Source organism: Micromys minutus (genome assembly GCF_963924665.1).
Source record: "Micromys minutus genome assembly, chromosome: 16".
NCBI lineage: Eukaryota > Metazoa > Chordata > Mammalia > Rodentia > Muridae > Micromys > Micromys minutus.
Window position 1 is genome coordinate 11,252,947 of NC_137985.1, and position 18,255 is coordinate 11,271,201.

The 18,255-nt window shown below is 48.4% G+C and overlaps 1 protein-coding gene across 1 annotated transcript; it reads right to left on the reverse strand.

The window, feature by feature from the left end:
* Positions 1-9,984: 9,984 nt before the first annotated feature.
* On the reverse strand, positions 9,985-12,051 carry IZUMO1R (IZUMO1 receptor, JUNO; the record flags this gene model as incomplete). The annotated part of the gene is made up of 4 exons (XM_080930143.1): positions 9,985-10,253; positions 10,337-10,475; positions 11,200-11,388; positions 11,914-12,051. The coding sequence occupies 4 exons, from the start codon at positions 12,049-12,051 to the stop codon at positions 9,985-9,987; spliced, it is 735 nt and encodes a 244-aa protein (XP_080786269.1).
* Between the last annotated feature and the right edge of the window lie 6,204 nt (positions 12,052-18,255).

An 18,255-nucleotide genomic window follows, 5' to 3' on the forward strand; every position in this document is an offset into this window, starting at 1 on the left:
TGGCACATCAACCTATTCACAGGCTGAAAAGTTCCACTGAGCTGCAGAATGTAAACCAGCCTAGTGGGCTTCAGTCGGCTTGTCCGGTAGGCATGATGGTTTAAACCACTGGATTTGCACTGAGTTCCTGCAGACTTCTTCCTCCCAGCCTGGGAGCTACCAATAGTCCCTTTACTAGAGTGAAGAAAGTATTCATCAAGAAATTCCAAGAGGTTTTCGGATCTCTATGGCAGGCTCCAGGATAAGGAGGAAACATATTTTATCTAGCACATCTTGGTTTAAAACATCAGCCTGTATATTGAAGGTTAGACTTTCCTGTGTGACTTTGGGAGGCTCTGTCAAGTCTGATTGGAACCATTGTGTCTTTCTCTGTACAATGCAAGAAGTGTCATTTCTAACATCAAGGCCGTTAGAAACCCAGGCTAGTTGGAACGAGCCTATTGGGTCAGTGAAGAGGTGCCTGAGCTTTTAAAGGCTCATTACAGAACCAGGTCAGCACCAGTACAGAGCAGATTTCCTGGAGGACGGTCATTCGGGAGCAGAAAGGCCATAAATTGGGATTCTTGGTTCAAAAGTCAATGACCACCTACCTGAGACATTTTGTCAGGTCATCCAACTATTCTAGCCCGTGATTTCTTATCTTTAGAGAAAGAACTGAGACCTGGAAGCCAGTAGTCAACACTGCTTACTGGCCAGTATGATATTGTTTTGAGAGACAGAGCAAACCCAGAGAAGCTAAGCCTTCAGTTTATTGGAACTGCCGTTGGCTGACACACTGCTGTTTGTTTGAACCTGTGTTGACTGGTACTTTCTGTAAGTCTACTGTTCTAACCATTGAATGCCTTCCCTGCCTCTGGGGAAGAGAAGCACACATATTCAGGCACCCCGCACACTCTGAAGTGAGGCTTTGCTACTTAGGGACCTTGGAACTGTTCTGATTGGAGTTTTCCAATCACTTTAGCTTGGTAACTCTCCATTCACAAACGGGGTCTGCAATGCGTATCTTGAGGGCCGTGGTCACAGTGCATGCTAATGTGTGTTGATACTCTGCAGACAGGTTAATTTACATAAATGTGCTTCTAAGCACAGCCAGCTTGGAGAGGCAAGGGCGGTGTGCCCTTTCTCCACTCACCTCTCCTCCACCGAGTCATTTTTGCAGAGCAAGTGAGTCACATTCTACCCAAGGCCAAATAGCTCTAAATGCTGTTTATGTAATTACCTTGCTCTGTTACTCTTCTTGTCTCTTAGTGTATGGACCTCCAGATAGGAAATCATTTGCCCTGTCTGACAGGTTAAATTTAAACCATGACAAGTGCAGACGAGTCAGGGATTACTGGGAGAGCAAAGAGATTATTTTACGGCTATGGAATCATAGACATTATGGAAGGATGGGTAGCCCTACCCCCACAATTGAGAGTCCACCCTATTTCTCCTTTGATGAGTCTCCACTGTTATGGTAACCGAGTGGCCACCATGGCTTTCTTGGTGATCCTCTACTGCTATGGTAACAGTCTGCCCTCCAAAGAAGTAACTCTAAAATCATGTAGGAAATGAACCATAACTGGGGGGAATCTGGAGATCCAGAAGGGACTAGTGTCTGGGCTAGAGTGTAAGTCACACCCCCTACTTACAGCACCAGGGAGGGAGGGATCCAGAAGAGAGAAATCAGAGCTTCCTTTCAGCATCTCTGGCTGGAGAATGAAAGACGTGGGGTCCTTTCTTCTAAGCTGCCTGGCTAATTTCAATCTCTGTTATCCTCACTGGGATGCCTACAGAACTTGGCGACCCTAAATTCTTGTCAGAGACCCTGAATTGGAAGAACAGCAAAACCACATTTTGATTTCTGACTTAGAGAAAATGTATGATGATGAAGGTCTTAAGTCACTAACAGTTGCTGATACTTTGCTACCCAGTGTTATTTATGGTTTGATTGTGTTTCTTCTCTCCATACCCTCCCCCCAAAAAAACCCACAAGAAATCAATAGCAACCTAACAGGAAGCAGAGCACAGCTCTACACTTCCAGTCCCAGCTTGGTGATGTCCACTTCTCCTGACCTGCATCTCTGCCAATTGGCAAGGAATGGTGTCTGGTGCCTTTGCCATGGTAACATCGGAGCAAGCAGCTTACTTGCTCTCATTTGCCCCTGGGGCTGGGGATGCTTCTGTTTCTACCCACAGAGTGGGATAGCTTCTTGCTGGTCATTTTAGGACAGAGCCCTATGAGCCTTCACAGGGAAAAGGGAAGAGGGCTGTGGAATAAGGTAACCTGTCCTTGTTGATGAGCCCTGAATCTCAAAAGAGAAGCATGGGTTCCGAGTGAAACTATGGCATTCTCCCATGTCAGGCAGTGACAGACACTAGGCTGTAAGCCTAGTTCCCACTCAGGTCCCCACCTTTCTAAGAAACAGCCCCAGAGAAAAATGAATGTCTCCAATTGCTCATGGTAAAATATGGATAACTCGGTTCCTCCAGGGGTAAAGTGTGTTCTACTGCAGATGCTGCTGGCCTCATGGGCAGTGTAGGGTGGAACCTTAGTTCTCTGTCATTTCCTCCCAGAATTCCGCTGTCTCAAGGCTATTATATTCCTAGCAGGGCCACGGGTAGTGAAGCCATAGATGGCAAGCATGAACCCACAATGTCCAATACACCTCAAGGGCTGGACAATAAGCTTCATTCCACAGACAAACCAGATCAGTGGTCAATTACTTAATACACATCTCTTGTCTCCCATCCGGTGTGACCTTGGTGTGTAGCTGTTAATTTTCTGTTGTTGGGACAAAATGTCTGACAAAAGCAAGTTAAGGAGGGAGGGATCATGTTGGCTCACAGTTCGAGGGTGCAATGCATCATGGTGGGGAAGGAGTGAGGTGCTTGGTCATATGAGGGTTCCCTTCAGGCCTTCTGAATAACAGGGAAAAGAGCCATGAAGGGACAAGGATGAAGCTTGGTTCAACCCAAATTAGGTACTGGTACTGAGCCAAATTTTTGAGAGTCTGATACCAGTTTATTTTAGTCATATTTAAGCACAGCACAATTCTGAAAGAAAGTTTTCTAATAACTCAGTCCCATGAGTACAGCAAAGCCTAAGACATATTTTTGTTGAAATTCTTTACAAAGTACACATGGAGTCTTTCATAAAGATGAGTTCGGTTGACTCAGAAAACAGTGCGCATGATAAAAGTTTAGAGAGGATGGCTGTGCAAACACAGTGCCTGTGGGTGTCAGGATTGGCTTAGCCTTAAGATAACACAGAAGTCACTTAGGCTGTTGTAAGCTCAAGTGACATCACTCAGGGGGTTGGGTTCTGTGGCCTAGAAGCAATGCTCAAGATTTAGGACAAAAAGATTAGAGACAAACATAGTATTCTGGGGGACATGGGTAGAGCCTGGCTCAACAGGGAGCAAGGAGTCGTCAGGCTGTAGACTACATACCTCACCCCCAGCATTCCAGGAGAACAGCTGAGTATCTTCTCCCTTTGGAGAGAGAAGTAGCATGTTTATGTCTTCCTGGCTTCATCTGTGTTTATCTGTGTACACAAGGACCTTTTGCCTTCTGTATGGTCATCTCGAACCACGGTCAGGAAGAGGAGAGTTGACTGCTGCTCCATTTCTCTTTTGTATTCTTTAGTCTGGGACAGGGTGGCTCACAGGCATGCCCAGAGGTGTGTCTATTGGCTGATTCCAGATACTGTCAAGCTGATGACCAATATTAACCATCACAGGGAGTAAAGATGGACTTAGTTTTCCATCACCACCCAGGGGAGGCAAGAAGACAGGAATGAGGTATGTACTAGAATTCATCTTCCTGGCTCATGAAGTGACTCATTATAGGCAAGATGGTGAGGAGGGTGTGTTCTTGGAACAGTGGCCCCTCTTCCTGACATGCTATTAGCATTATTTATAGGATAAAAAAGAAGCATTGACCCCTTATTGTATGGGCCAGTGGCTTTGACTTGTCCATGTCAGGTTTGTTTGTCCTTTTATCACCTCCTGTCCTTTCTCGTAGTCTTGATAGAAGTATCCTGGATGGGGTGCCATTTTCTAAACCAGAAGGTGCACAGAGCATCAGAAATGCTAAGGATGGAAATTCCCAGCATGGAGTAGACTCACCACAAACTGTGGTAGGACAGTGTGGGGAGAAATGGCTATGACATTTCCTTGGCAGTGTGCTGAGACTGTTGGTGAAGCTCAGTGGTGTAGAAGACGCCTCTTGCTGCTAGCCTTTTGAAAGCAGATAAGAGGCATCGTGAACGTCTTCTTCCCCACATCTTTGCAGTAGGGACCCATGATCTGTTACCACCGTCTCTGTGTTCCACTTGACTTCATGTTCCTTATGTCTCTCCAATGAAAAGACTCAGAGAGAATGTAGGGGAGACGGCAAGTCTGTTGCAGAACAGAGCAGACTTCAAGGGAGAGAGTGGAGAACAGCCAAAGAGACCACTGTCTCAGGGTTTTCCTGAAGGGTGTTCCAGTGGCTGACAGTCTAGATTGAGTCTTATATAAACGTTTTATCTTGTTCTTTATGAGAAAGCCTCCTGTTAGCAGGCATGTCCAACCTGTACCCCAATGGGCCTCCTGTACCTAAAGACAGCTATGAATGTGAGCCAACACAAACTCTTAAACTTGCTTAAAACATTATGATGGTTATTAGCCTTTTATTTTGTAACCTGGTCCAGTGGCTTTTAAAAAATATTTTGTTTTTATTTTTAAGTATGTGTACATGTATGTGTTTTTACACATGTGAGTGCGGTACCTGAGGAGGCCAGGAGAGAGCATTGCTGGAAGTTGCCTGAGGCAATGCTGGGAACCACACTGGGGTACTCTGCTTGAGTGTAGGAGACAGTGTTGTGTAATGATGAGACAAGAGTTTGGCCACAGCTGTATTAGGGCTTCTGAAGACAGCTTTAGAGAGTTTTCCATTAGTGACTTAGGGCTATTCAGGGTGTCACACCTCTTTCTAGGGCCAGAGATAAGTCTCAAGATCCAATCCGCTGACTCAAAATTATGATTTTTTTCCACTTCAATCCTTTGAGCATAAGGGTGGGATCCACCCCAGTGCCCTCCAAGCCTGAACATCTACCCAACCACCTGACACTCCCATTTCCTTCCACTTGATCAGATTCAGCTTTTCAGCGGCCAGAGCTCTATCTGATAACAATTCATATTGCATACACTTTGCTACTGAAAGGGTACTGATTAAAATTGTTACCCTGAAAACAGATACGTTGGGAAATAATCTCAGCTTCCCCAAACTGGGTTAGGGTTCTGAACTTAGAGGTCACTTACTAATGAATTAGTGAACCCACTGCACCCCCAACTTCCTGTTCTGTTGCGATACTGAAGGGGTGGATGGAGGAAGGCTACGCAGCTACACATGATTTATGCCCACAGATGATTAGCTGAACTAAGCTATTTGAGCAATGAGTCCCTTCAGAGACCCAGCTTCCTGCAGCTTTCTGCTGTAGCACCGGATTCTAGCTTAGGAAAAATTGCTTGTCCCTCCCAAAGCTCGCCTCTGAATGGAAGTAATCACAGCCTGCTAAGTACTAGCTTTTCCTGCATGAAGCAGTCAGAGGGCCTGAGCCCATTAGCTTCACAAACAGCAGCTGTTCAAAATGCTCTGACACAGCCTCCATGGCTGTGGGCACATGCGGAGCTGGGAGGGGCTGCAACAGTTCGAGCGCCTTCACTTCTGTTTTTGATGTCGACTTTTAGGGTCGTATAACCTGTTCTTACCCTGAAAAGGATCCTCTCAGGTTTCTGGGTCTCGGCCGTGGGTAGAGTTCCGTCCTCTGGGAACTTTATCCTCCCATATGGCTGAGGAAAGATAAGCAGTCTGGGCTGTGAACTTGGAAAGCTAGCCATGAGGAGCAGCTGCCCAGACCCTACAGTGTGGCCAGAAAGCCCCCAAAGTCCCAGAGGTTTGAGCATCGAATCTCAGCAGATGGCCGAAGCTTGGTGCTAATTGAGCCAGTAGTTTATATCTGAAGCAGTTCATTCTGCATCTGCATTTAAACAGTTTCTGTCTTTGTCTTGACAGAAGAACACGACAGCCCCACTAGCCTGCGCTCAGCCTTGGACTCTTCTGTTTCTCCTCTGTTCTCATCGCCACCAGGACTCCTCATCTGCCCCAAGAACACACCAGGACCACCCAACAGTTTCTCCAGGAGGCTTTACCGTATCTATTTTCTCTATATTGGCTCCTCTTCTCCCTCCCAGAGTCCTCTGTGCTCCCTTTCCTAACAGATGTCTTGTCTATAGTTCTTGGTGTTTTTTTATTGTTTTCTTACATTGTTACACTATTTTTATTAAAATATTGATATGCAGGGACAAGAATCCTGTATGCATCCTCAATAAGCCATTTAAGGAGACAAGCTGTAGTGAAAACCACAGAGAGCTGTCCTCAGTTTACCTATGTTGGAAGAGGGGCAGAGGGCTCTTCCAAGGGGCAGTAATACCTTCACCCTTGGAGTCCTGACTTGAAGTCTAGGTTTAAACAGAGAGCAAGAACTATGCATAACCTGGGACTCATTTGAGTGGCTGTTGTTTACGTCTACACTCTTATTAAGGAAAGTCTTCCAGTGCACATCTAGAACTTCCCAGCAGCAGCCAGACAAGCATTCACAAACCCAAACCAGCTCCACAAACACACCCAGTCCTCATTCTTAAATACATGGAGAGCCAAAGTCACCAGACTTGGAAAACCAGTTGTGCACAGAAAACATCAGAGAGCAGAACAGAGCAACCTTGGGGGGGGGGTGGACATTTTTCAGAGTCTAGGGACAAGCTTTTGAAACAATTTTTAATTAGATCTTCAGTGATACTTGAGAAGATATTACAGCCACAAAACCCAGAGCAGCAGGCTGTGAAAAACAAGGGAATGGGAAATATCTCCTGGGAAGAATTAAAAATGAATTGCTGAAATTAAAAAGATTGGAGGATGAATTCAAGAAACTATCAGAACACAGTGTAAAAAGATAGCCCGTATAGTAGAAGAGAAAATACAGGTTAAAACGTAACTTTGTGTGGATAAATGGTTAGGGGTGGGTACCTCTAAGCCATGGTCTTAGAGCATAAGGCAGTGCTGCCTGGAGCTTTGAGCTATGTGTCAGAAGTCTTGGGCCCATGTGCTTTAGGGCTTATCACAACAATCTGAGACTCTACTGTTCACTTCTTCTTCTTCTTCTTTCTTATAAAACCTCTCCCAGTTATCAATCCCAAAGCGAAAGGGGTAGGAATCAGTCTTTCTAGCCACGTGAGCTCTCTCAGCTTTACCAGGCTCAGCTCTACCCTTACTTCCTTATTGACTACAGTTCTGCCTCATTCCTCTCTGGGCCAGGCTGTTCAAACACTGGAGGTGGGGATCAGCTGGAGGTGGGGATCAGCTGGAGATGGGGGTCAGCTGGAGATGGGAATCAGCTGGAGATGGGGGTCAGCTGGAGATGGGGGTCAGCTGGAGATGGGGGTCAGCTGGAGATGGGGGTCAGCTGGAAGTGGGGGTCAGCTGGAGCTAGAGATGGGGGTCAGCTGGAGATGGGGGTCAGCTGGAAGTGGGGGTGAGCTGGAGGTGGGGGTCAGCTGGAGGTGGGGGTCAGCTGGAGGTGGGGGTCAGCTGGAGGTGGGGATCAGCTGGAGGTGGGGATCAGCTGGAGATGGGGATCAGCTGGAGGTGGGGATCAGCTGGAGGTGGGGATCAGCTGGAGGTGGGGGTCAGCTGGAGCTAGAGATGGGGGTCAGCTGGAGATGGGAGTTGCCTAAGACTGCATGTATAGGCTAATTTTGATGGAGTCAAGAGGGACTTTGGGTCTGCTGGATCTGGGAGTTAGATTTTGCTTGTTTCAAACATATCATGGCCATGCTCTCGTCTGAAAGTAAAGATAAAGGCCATGCATCAGGGCTTTCATGAGACTCAAATGAAAAAAAACCTGACAAGTCACATACTGAGAGCCCTTTCTGTTCATCCAGTGGTTGATGGATTCTGACTATTTAACAGAACTAGTCCTGTTTTCTTCACGACAGTTTTAACTTTACTTTCATGAGTTTTACACGTATAAGTAAAACACTTTAAAACCATTAAGCTCTTGGCTGTATGAGTAAGACACCCTTAGATTCCCCGTGGTCCTCCACTCTGAAGAGAAATATAGGAGTGGGAGTCTTTCTATATTGTATGTAGGTTAGCTTCAAACTTACCACAGCAATCCTTCTGCCTCAGACTCCAAGGTATGTGTCACCATGTCTGGCTTTCTGTAGGTAATTTCAAAGGTGGATGTTCCGATTCATTTTTAAGCCATGTGAAGCTCTGTTCTTTGTGGTCTCTGCATTTCAATGGGCTTAGAGAACATTCTTTTTCTATTCTCCACTGAAATTCAAGCCTGGCTTCTGGGGAACCCTGTCAGGATCGGTCTGGCTGTTCCTCTCCCTCTAGGTGTCCTACACGTTTGTCTCCATTATTGCTGACCACTGTCCCCACTCCAGATTCTTAGCTTCACACTTGGTCTTATGATTCACTCTCCCGAGGACACATTTGTTTTGTGAATAAATAAGCAAGTGCAAGAAGAATGCGTGCCGAGTTTATTGGTGAACAGTTTGTGTCAAGTGAGAATCAGCATTCTTGAGAAAAGTACCTGCCGTGCCCCTTCTCTGTCTGTCTGTCTCTGTCTCTGTCCCTCTCTGTCTCTGTCCCTCTCTCTGTCCCTCTATGTCTCTCTCTGTCCCTCTATGTCCCTGTCCCTTGCTCTCTGTCCCCCTCTCTCTCTGTCCCCCTCTCTCTCTGTCCCCCTCTCTCTCTGTCTCTGTCTCTCTCTGTCTGTCTCTGTCTCTCTCTCTCTCTCTCACACACACACAAACATGACAGGGAAGTCTCCATCTAGCATTGGGAGGGGTCAGCTCTGGCTCTGCAACTCAATGCTGCGCTTCTGTCTCATTCTGTTGAATGTGACTCCATCTGGGATCTGGCAAGTGGGACCCTGAATTTCCCTCCCTTCTTTGTAAATTAAATCATCTGATCCAATACTTTATTCCTCTCAGTGGGAAAGAAAAATCAAAGCAGTCTTACATGAAGATCAAAGAATTGTCAAGTGTTATAGAGCAAGTGGAAAGGCCTCGGGGATTTAGCTCAGTGGTAAAGCTTGTGCCTAGCAAGCATAAGACTATAGGTTTGGTCCTCAACACGGGGGTGGGGGTGGGGATAGGGGGTAAGCAAAAATATCAGAAAGTAGAAAAACCAACCTAGAAGTCAAGGGTCCAAAATTCAGGACTAGCATATCATGACTGTGGAGTAAGAAGAGGGACTGGGTTGTGGCTCAGGTGTTAGGGTGCTTGCCTAGCATGCTCCCTAGCACAGCCTGAAAACAGGGTTGGTAGCACACGTGGATAACCCCAGCAACGGGAAGGTGCATGAAAGACGATGAGAAGTTTAAGGTCATCCTTGAGTTCCAGGGCCAACTAGGGATACATGAGAGTCTTTCTCAAGAAAAGAGAAGGGGAAGAAAGAAGAAAAGGGAGATAACACACACACACACAGTGTGTTAGAGAAAAACATTCCAAATAGCCAACAAATGTTAACAATTCTCAGACCCCTTAGTAATCACAGAAATTAAAATCTTAATGAAGTCAGGCAGCTCTCTCTTGATGCATCTTGGGTTGGTGCCCATGGGACTAGACTAAAATGACACATGGAGAGGAGAATTTCCTGGCTGTTTGTTGACGGTACCATGATAGGACCGGTCACTTGGCTGTTAACATTGTCTCTGTCACAAAAGAGATGGCTGGGGACAGAACTGCCAGTGTCCTATGGTAGAGCACATTCCTAAAGGCAGGAGAAATGAGGTACTGGTCTGGATGGCAGCTGGTACCCAGTGAAGATGGAGCCAAGCAGCAGAGGGGACCCTGGGTGGCACAAGCAATCCAGGCACCAGCATGAATAGCCTGAGGAAGAAGATGGTCATGGCCCAGAAGGATAAAGAAACATGGGTGGGGGGGGGGCTCAGGAACGGAGCATCAGGCACAGAAAGAAGGCTGTGAGGGAATAGGAGAGCCGCGGGGCTGAGGCAGAGTTGGCAAAGTGGAGAGCCACTTCCACGTTGGGGTTGCCGTGGGTGGGCTCAAACCACTTCTGCAGACACTGCCCACTATTCCTGCGCTCAAGGCTGGCCTTGAATGTGTTGTTCCAGATCTTCTCACACAGGTCAACGGGGGTGGGGAAGTAATCCGAGAAAGGGAGACAGGGCGCAAGTGCTGGGCAGCTGTTCTTCCCTGTGGGCATTGAAGATGGGCTCCTGACTTTCCGTTGTCCCTCACCCAGCTGAGGGCCCACAGGGACCAGTTAGTCCACTCACCCTGACTCCAGTTCCAGCCGTGGAGCCAGTTGTCGGTACACGTGAAGGACGTGCGGCAGTCTGTCCACCACTCCTCACAGTCCTCCCAGCACAGGGGCACGTCCCAAACCCGCTGCTCTTCCTGCCTGTTTGGGACCACCTGGATGCAGGAAGAGAGGGCCAGATTTGAATTCTTTACGATGTCTGTAAATATAATTTCTTCTCTCCTTATGCATGTGTTCGCATTCTGTAACTGCAGGCGAATATGTGCGCATGCACGTGCACGCACGCCCGTGCCTCTGCCGCGCCCAGAGAACAACCTCAAGCTTCTTCAGACCTCATCCCCATTGGTTCAGATTCTCTCATTAGCCTAGTGCATTAGCAGGCTAGGCTGGCTGGCTAGCAAGCTCCAGGGCCCCACCTATCTCTGCCCCTGCAGTGCGGAGATTACTGCTGCCTTTTGTATGTGGATTCTGAGGATTGAACTCGGGTCCTCATGCTTGAGTGACAAGCACTTCCCTGATTGAGCCGTCTCTCAGCCCTAGGTATCATCACCATCATCATCATCGATGGATAAAGGAGATCCGTGAGGCAGAGTGACTACCGGTCCCGGGCCTTACAGTTAGTAAGTACAGGAGATGGAATTCACACTCAGATTCATCTCATCCCTCCCAGCCTTATCCTACTTGCTCTCATTAATGTCTGCCATGCTGTCCTCCAGGGACAGATGAAGTTTAGCTTCCTCTCCATCCCTTTTTCCAGCAGAGGCCTCGGGCTCTGCTCCTATCCCTACAGGGACAGCACCTCTTGGTCCTACCTGCCTCCTATGCCAGCCTAGGACTGAACGGAAGGGTGTTGCATGGGGCTGCCTCCTGTCTCCTCACCGGCTGGATCCAAGGGCCCAGGTTGGGGGAACACTCATGGAAGCAGAAGGCCTGGATGAAGTGCTTGTGACAGGCCAAACTCAGCAGTCCACAATGCGTCACGCTGAAGTTAAAGAGTGAGGGCTCATCAAAGTGGGCTTTCCAGCTTGTGGCACGTGTGCAGCAGGCATTGTCCTTCCAGGGCGTGCACTGGGGTGGGGGCAGGGTAAACAGGCAGTGGGTAAGAGGCGGGGCTTGGTCTTCTTCAGCAGAAGGGTATCAGGAGAGGGGACATGTGGGCACCTATGCAGAGGAGGGACTCCAGCATCTACCAACATGCATCTGAAGAATGAGACACACCTGACCACTGACCTCCCTTCCCTCTGTCTTCCTGCCTCAAAATATAGCTTCCTGGTGTCAGCTCCAGGGAGGTGGTAAATCCAGAAAAGTAAACAGAAAGAAGATTCAGGAACCTGGGAGACTGACCAGGACACAAATTAAGGCCTATGTCTCCTGTGTTGGCAGGAAGGCTGGCTCTGACATAGCTTCAGGGGTCACCACATGACCTGTTTCCCAAGCAGCCAGAGCAGCTCAGTGGTAAAACCCTGGATGGACCCCAAATTAAGGAGCTGAATGACCAGGGGTGATGGGGTACAGACACCACCTTGCCTGTATTCCTTCTCTAATAATTCTAAGAAGCCCCCTCAGCCCCTGGGCCAACTCTGCTCTTGGTACCTCTAAGTAGAGCATGTCTTCTGGGCCAGGCTCTTGCTTGTGGTGCTTGGAATTCATGCAGATGTTGAGCATCTTGTTCTCTGCCAAGGTGGGCAGGACTGTCCACAACCCCAAGAGGATCTGCCACCATTGTGCCATGGCCTGCTGTAGAGGGGAGCCCACGGTAGAGAGAACAAATATTCTCTGAGACCAAAAAGGTAAGAGCCACCTCACTCCAGTCAACTGTCAGGCACTGAAGAGGAAGTAGGGGTTCCAGAGTTCCCTTAGGTTACTGAAACACTTTGGCTGCTTCTAGAACCTTCTGTGTAGAGCAGCGTCACAAAAGGTAGAGTGAGACTTGGATCTGATATCCCATGACAAACCATGGCAGAAATGTAGAAACCAAACTGAGCAGCAGGGGGAAGGAGAAAAAAACTAAACCAAACAACAAGAAAAACAGCTCTGAAGAGGAGGGTAGGTGGGGAATGGCTCCTAGCTGTTCGCTTAGAGGCAGCTTTTCGAGCTCAGTAACAGCTCACAGCCAGCCTCTTGGCCAAGTAACCAATCCCAGTAAGCAGATTCTCCTTATAGCCAAAGGACATGGTGGGATGGGGTGGGCAAGGTCAGCTTTATCCATCACCTGCCTATCTTAATTCTATTTCCTAGGAAGGGTCCACACCAGGTCCATAGCTCCTTGAAGTAGCTCATCCCCAGCCTGTCTCTTCAACCAGTGAGCTTTCCTTAGCTCATTTTGACCAACCCCGATCTATCTCAGAGACACCCTAAGCATCAGGCTATAACAGACAATGCTAAGAACCCTGCTGGCCTCTCAGGGCTGGGAGCACATTCAGGCATGAGGAGCTGAGGAAAGTTCCACCTTTAGGCCCTCACCCTAGCACGGGAACATGGAGGCTGGCTTGTACCTTGGCATTTGCTGATACATTTCCAGTTCTCTTCTGGGTTGTACTGGCAATGGGTGGTGGTGGAGAGGACAGACAGAGAGACCCCCTTCTCTGCCAGAGCAAGGGTGTACCCTGCTTCAGGAGGGCTCCGGTCAGTCTTCACTGCCAGGACTTCATGGCTCCCGTGTCTCCTAGGCCTGCTGGGAGCCTGCCCTATACACAGACAGTTTAGCCTGAGTAGTCTACCTCAGGATGTCTAAGATGTGGATTAGAGACCCAGACTCTTCTGCAGAACCATCCTGGACTCTAAACCTAAGGCTGTTCTCTCACAGAGCCAGCTCCAAGTTTGCACAAAGAACAACTATTCTCAAAGACCAGGAAGGTAAGATGAGGAGAGGAAAGACACCAGCCCTCCTAGCATAGTCTTCAGACTCACCCTCTGGTTGCTCTTCCTGGGCGCAGAGAGGTGAACAGGCTGAGGGCACACTCCACCCACTGACTTTTTAATCACCCTTCAGCTTCTATGAGCTACAGGTGCGGAGAGCAGCAAGTAGCCAGACCTGAGCATCCACCACGCCTCCAGGAGAGATAGAGAAACAAGACCTTTCCGTACAGGCCTGCCATGGGTGGCAAGTTCAATTCTCAGCATGCCTCTAACCTGTGAGGAGTGAGGACTTGGGAACAACAGATTCTATCAGTTTGCTGCTCTGTAATGAGAGTTGTTGGCAGGGACTGTCGGAAAGAGATCATGAAAAGGTCGCGGCACTGGGATGTCTTAACGGTTCCTTCATCTTTTGTTCTTGGAAGCCCTCTTCCTCTCCAGTGTTCCACAGGGCCCTTCCTCTGCTCAGCCCCCCTGGGGCCCCTGAGTAACAGCATCCTCCCACAGCATCCGGAGCCAGTTTAGCACACAGGTGTGCAGACAGGCTGCTAGGAGAACCAAGGATTTAAGCAATAATCAAAGCCGAAACAAAAGCTGCCCCCTCCGCGTACCAGCAGGGGCGGCCTGCATTTGCACCAGCTGCCCGGGTCCGACCGCTGTTCCAAAGGTCCCCGTGGAGGCGATGCCTCTAACTCTGTCTTTTATGTTCTGTCTCCAAAGGAGGAGTAGCCAGAATCACTGAAATTTTATACAAAAATAGTAAATAAATAAATAATAGAAAACACTCCTGTGTTTTCCACTGAGGAAGACAAAATACAGCACACGATGTTCAGCTGCCAGTCAGTGAGCCAAGCCTGCGGCACTCATACACAGTCTGGCTTACGGCCTGCAAGAATCCCCCAAGCGAACACTCTCTTTCAGATGTAGGGGAAACTGAGGCTGGGACAGGGGTCGATAGAGCTGGAATCTGAGCTAGGCTTGCTAGACTCCATATTTAATGCTTATGGACCAGGTGAGGGGATACCTCCATGACTCGGGCAGGAACTGTCCAGATCTTTAAAAAAAAGTTAAACATCACAGCCAGACTGGGATGGGTGGCACGTGCTGGCTTTTGGGGGTGGGGACAGAAAAGTGATGGTTATCAGCCCAGCTTCCATGTGCTGTCTTCAACAGAGCTGAGACCCCCCCCCTGAAGTCAGCCTTGAGGTCTCTGTATCGGTGTCCACAGAGGCAGCAGGGGCAGGTACTTACGTCTGTTCAGGGAGCAACAGGTCTTGACAAGTAAGTGGTTTGGAATTGAACATTAAGTTTAAAATTGGCTGTGGATGTGGCAAGAATGAGAATCCAGAAATGAGTCACACGAGTCATTACTGGGATGGAGAAATGTCCTCCACAAGGAGGGAGAGGGACAAGGAGGACAGTGTTAGCCACCTCGAGGACAAAGCTGTAGGAAATGAGTCAAAATCGCTGCCCGAATGGATGCAGGTGGAGTGGGGGAGGAGCAATGGAAGAGGCTGCCTTTCAGAGCGCCTCCGGGCCAGGCATCTGTCCCCAGACGAGCCGTTTGAGGCCCTTGAGCAGACCTCATTTTGCCTTATTGTGTCCGAGTGTTCCAGAGAAATCTGTTTTTTTGACTGAAGGTTGCTAAATCAGGGCTGGTGATGGATGGGGCCACTCGAAGCAGCTGAAAACAACAAATTAAAGACCAGGGGAAGAGGTGCAGCTGGTTTAAGGAATTCCGAGGGGGTGGGGCAGCAAATGGAGTGACCTGGAGTCATAGGGATGCTGGAAGGTGGCGGCTATCCTGTCTTCACACCGTTTGCGTTGTCAGATCATCCAAAGCAGTCTGTTTGAAGACAAAAAGGCTAGGGTGTCCCCAGGTCGGATGCCAGCGGCAAGGCCTAGCAGGAACTAAGGGTTCTTACTCTGAAACATCCTCTTTACCCACTAAATAATCAAAGCTCCTTTGCAAATTTGTAGCTCCTCTGAGGGGCAGCAGGCCTCTCACTCCTGGGAGGTTCATCCCAATGTGAGGTGTTGCTGACTTAACCTGCTTCTTCCTGCAGCTGCACCATGCCCAGATGTTCCAACTCCTTCTGCTTCCCTCCAAGGCAATGTCCGCACAGCAGTGTAGAAGATAGAGCTCCCCAGGGTGTTATTACACAATCTAAGGAAAGCTGAGAGAATCTCACAGTGAATACTCATCTCCACATTGGTCTTATACACTCTGTTTTCCTCTTCATGAGGGAGAGTTAGTTTGATCCAACTCTGTCTGTTTCCTGAGGGATCTGTCCCAGGGGCATCTCGAAGCAGGAAACCTTGTACCGAGCAATTCAAGCACATCCTTAGTCAGATTCCAATATTGTCACATTAAAAATAATCCAGAATTGAAAGACCTCCGAAGGGAGACCCTCACTCAAATCTCAGGAGAGGCGCGCACCCAGCGAGGCACCGAGACCAGACTTGCTGCAATCGCATGAGGAAGTTTATTGAAAGTGAAAGAGTGAGATCTCAGGCCAGCATGCTGGGGTCGAGACTCATACACCACGCAGGGGTAGAGGAGTTCGACCCCGGCCTGAACTTGTAACAGGCTTATAAAGGCAAAAATCACAAAGGAGGGGGAGGACAGGGGGAATGAGGAAATTCATAAGAGGAAGAATCATACATTTTTATCAGTACACCCCCAGGCACACCTAGGGCGTTGGAACATTCCACAGAGGTCATCCGGACCTTCTGTGGTATTTTGGGAACTCAAATCTCAAGAAAGTGGGATTTCCTGGGAGCGGCAGAGGAAATCCCTAGGGCAAGGAATCAGTGTCCTTTGACAACCTTTTACTCTTCAGAATGATCCTCTAAAAACATAAAGATGGCTGTCAGAAACTCACACTTAAATCTTTGTATACATTAAGCTAAGCATCTGTGGTTTGTGGGCTCCCTTTTTAATTTTTTTTTAAATTTCATGTACATTGCTGTTTTGTGTGTTTGTATGACGGTGTCAGATCTCCTGGAACAGGAGTTATAGACAGTTGTGAGTGGCCATGTGGATGTCAGGATTTGAACCCAGTTCTTCCGGGAAGAACAGCCAGTGCTCTTAACCACTGACCCATGTCTCCAGCTCCTCACAGGCCCTATTTGATCTAGTCCCCATTTATTTCTCTATTCCAATCCGAGGTTTGTTTTTTCTTATTTGAATTAATTATTGGTTTGTGTGTGTGTGACACCGATGGGGCAGGCATATGTGCCTTAGGGTATAAGTCCAGGTCAGAGGGCAACTTTGTAAAAATCGCTTCTCCCCTTGCACCTTCCCTTGGTCTCACAGGCTGGACTTTTGCCTGTATTGCAGAGCATTTGACTCTGTAAATCTATGACTGCCCTGCTCCCAAAAGGTGGCTCTTTGCAAGGTTCACTCTCTCACAGCCCCTCACTCAGCCTCAGCTCTAGAGACTCTTACACAGTCTGGTTCCCAGAAGGGACCGCTTGCCCCTGGCCACCAGGAAAGAAGCTTCACCGCCCCTGTGGTTTGGGAAGATGCTCTCTTGGGTCTGATGTCTCCTGCTATAGCTTTGTTCCCACAGCTGCTTTCTGCCCCAGTGAGCACCTGTCAGCCCCACCCCCACTCCCTGCCTCTCTCTGTCTGAAGTTCAGGCAGACGCAGCCTGACCAAGTGGACAGTCCATGCCTTTAGAAAGCAGCAACACTGGTCCAGACAGCTCCCTGGTTTACTATGACCTAGCCCCCACTCTTCTCCTCTCTTTCCCATCCTCCTCCTCTCATACATCCTTCTTTTAATGTATCTCCTGTCTTCTCCCATACTATTTCTTTTTTCTTATTTAATTCAAACCATGATAGAACTTATTTTGAAAGGACAACATCAATCCATTTGTCTCCATTTAAGGACCAGGCCTGATTTTAAGAAGAAGGCCGTGGGCATCAGTTCTAGGAGCAGACCTAGAACTGATCATAAACATCCAAAACAAGATCATAACCCCCTCCGAAGAACAGCCTGGGGACATCCACCAGAACGGGGAAATATCCCAGGATGGGTTGTCTCATCCAATGGTTAAATGTTCATGACATCGGATGTGACCTCTGACTACCTGTGACCCGCTAGCACGCACCAATGAAATTTTAGGTTACCCAATCCTTAACTCCCCCGGTTCCCTATAAGAAGGTCTGTGTGCCTTTATCTGGGGTCACCATTTCAAAAAGCAGTTACCCCCACAAAATGGTTGCATCTGCAGAATAAATGCTCTTTGTCTTTGCATACTGAGTCTGGGTCTTCCTTCTGTGACTTTCAGATCCTTACATTTATTTAAAGACAAACACGTTTTGCAGTACCAAGGGTTGAGCTGGGAGCCTTGCACACGCTCCTGTACTGAGCTGCCCTGCAGCCTCTTTTCTTTTTCTTTGTCCTCCTCTTGCTTCTATTCTCTCTTCCTTCTCTGTTCCTGAATTCTCTCTTCCCCACCCATCTAAGTGATCTCAACCACTCTCTCTCAGTCCCCCTCCTTCCCCGCCTCCCCCTCCCATTTCCCTCTGACAATTGTCCTCCCTCGCCCCCACAAGCTCATTCTCTGATAGCAGCTGAGATTTCTGGGTGTCAATGCTGGGCCTCTCATCACCACTTGAAAAAGGCCTGCTTTTTAGGTCTAATCACAAAACGGAAATGAGTGTGAAGCCTACCAGGTACTGGAGAGCATCCAAGTACAGGGCCGACAGATAAAAAACATCAAAGTTCTAACAGAAAGACCGACTGAAAATTAGGCACATGGGCTGTCTCTTCTTCCGTTCACAGGCAGCTGGTTCTCCATTTTATGGCAGTAAGGTCTATAGGATGTTACAGTCTGCACTCTGCCCCTGCCTCCTGCCCTGGAGCTACCCTTTGGCCCTACAACCCTCACACGTTGTAAAGGACTATTTTCCTCTCTTAGCATGCTTCTAAAGCCCTGTTCGTGTTCACCATGGCTCCTCTACCAGGGCCTCTCAGGTTCTTCCTTCCATTCCATGGGACCCACTCCTGTCAAATCTGCCAGCCACCTCCATGTGTTAGACCCAATGGGCAAGGCCTTAGAGCTCATT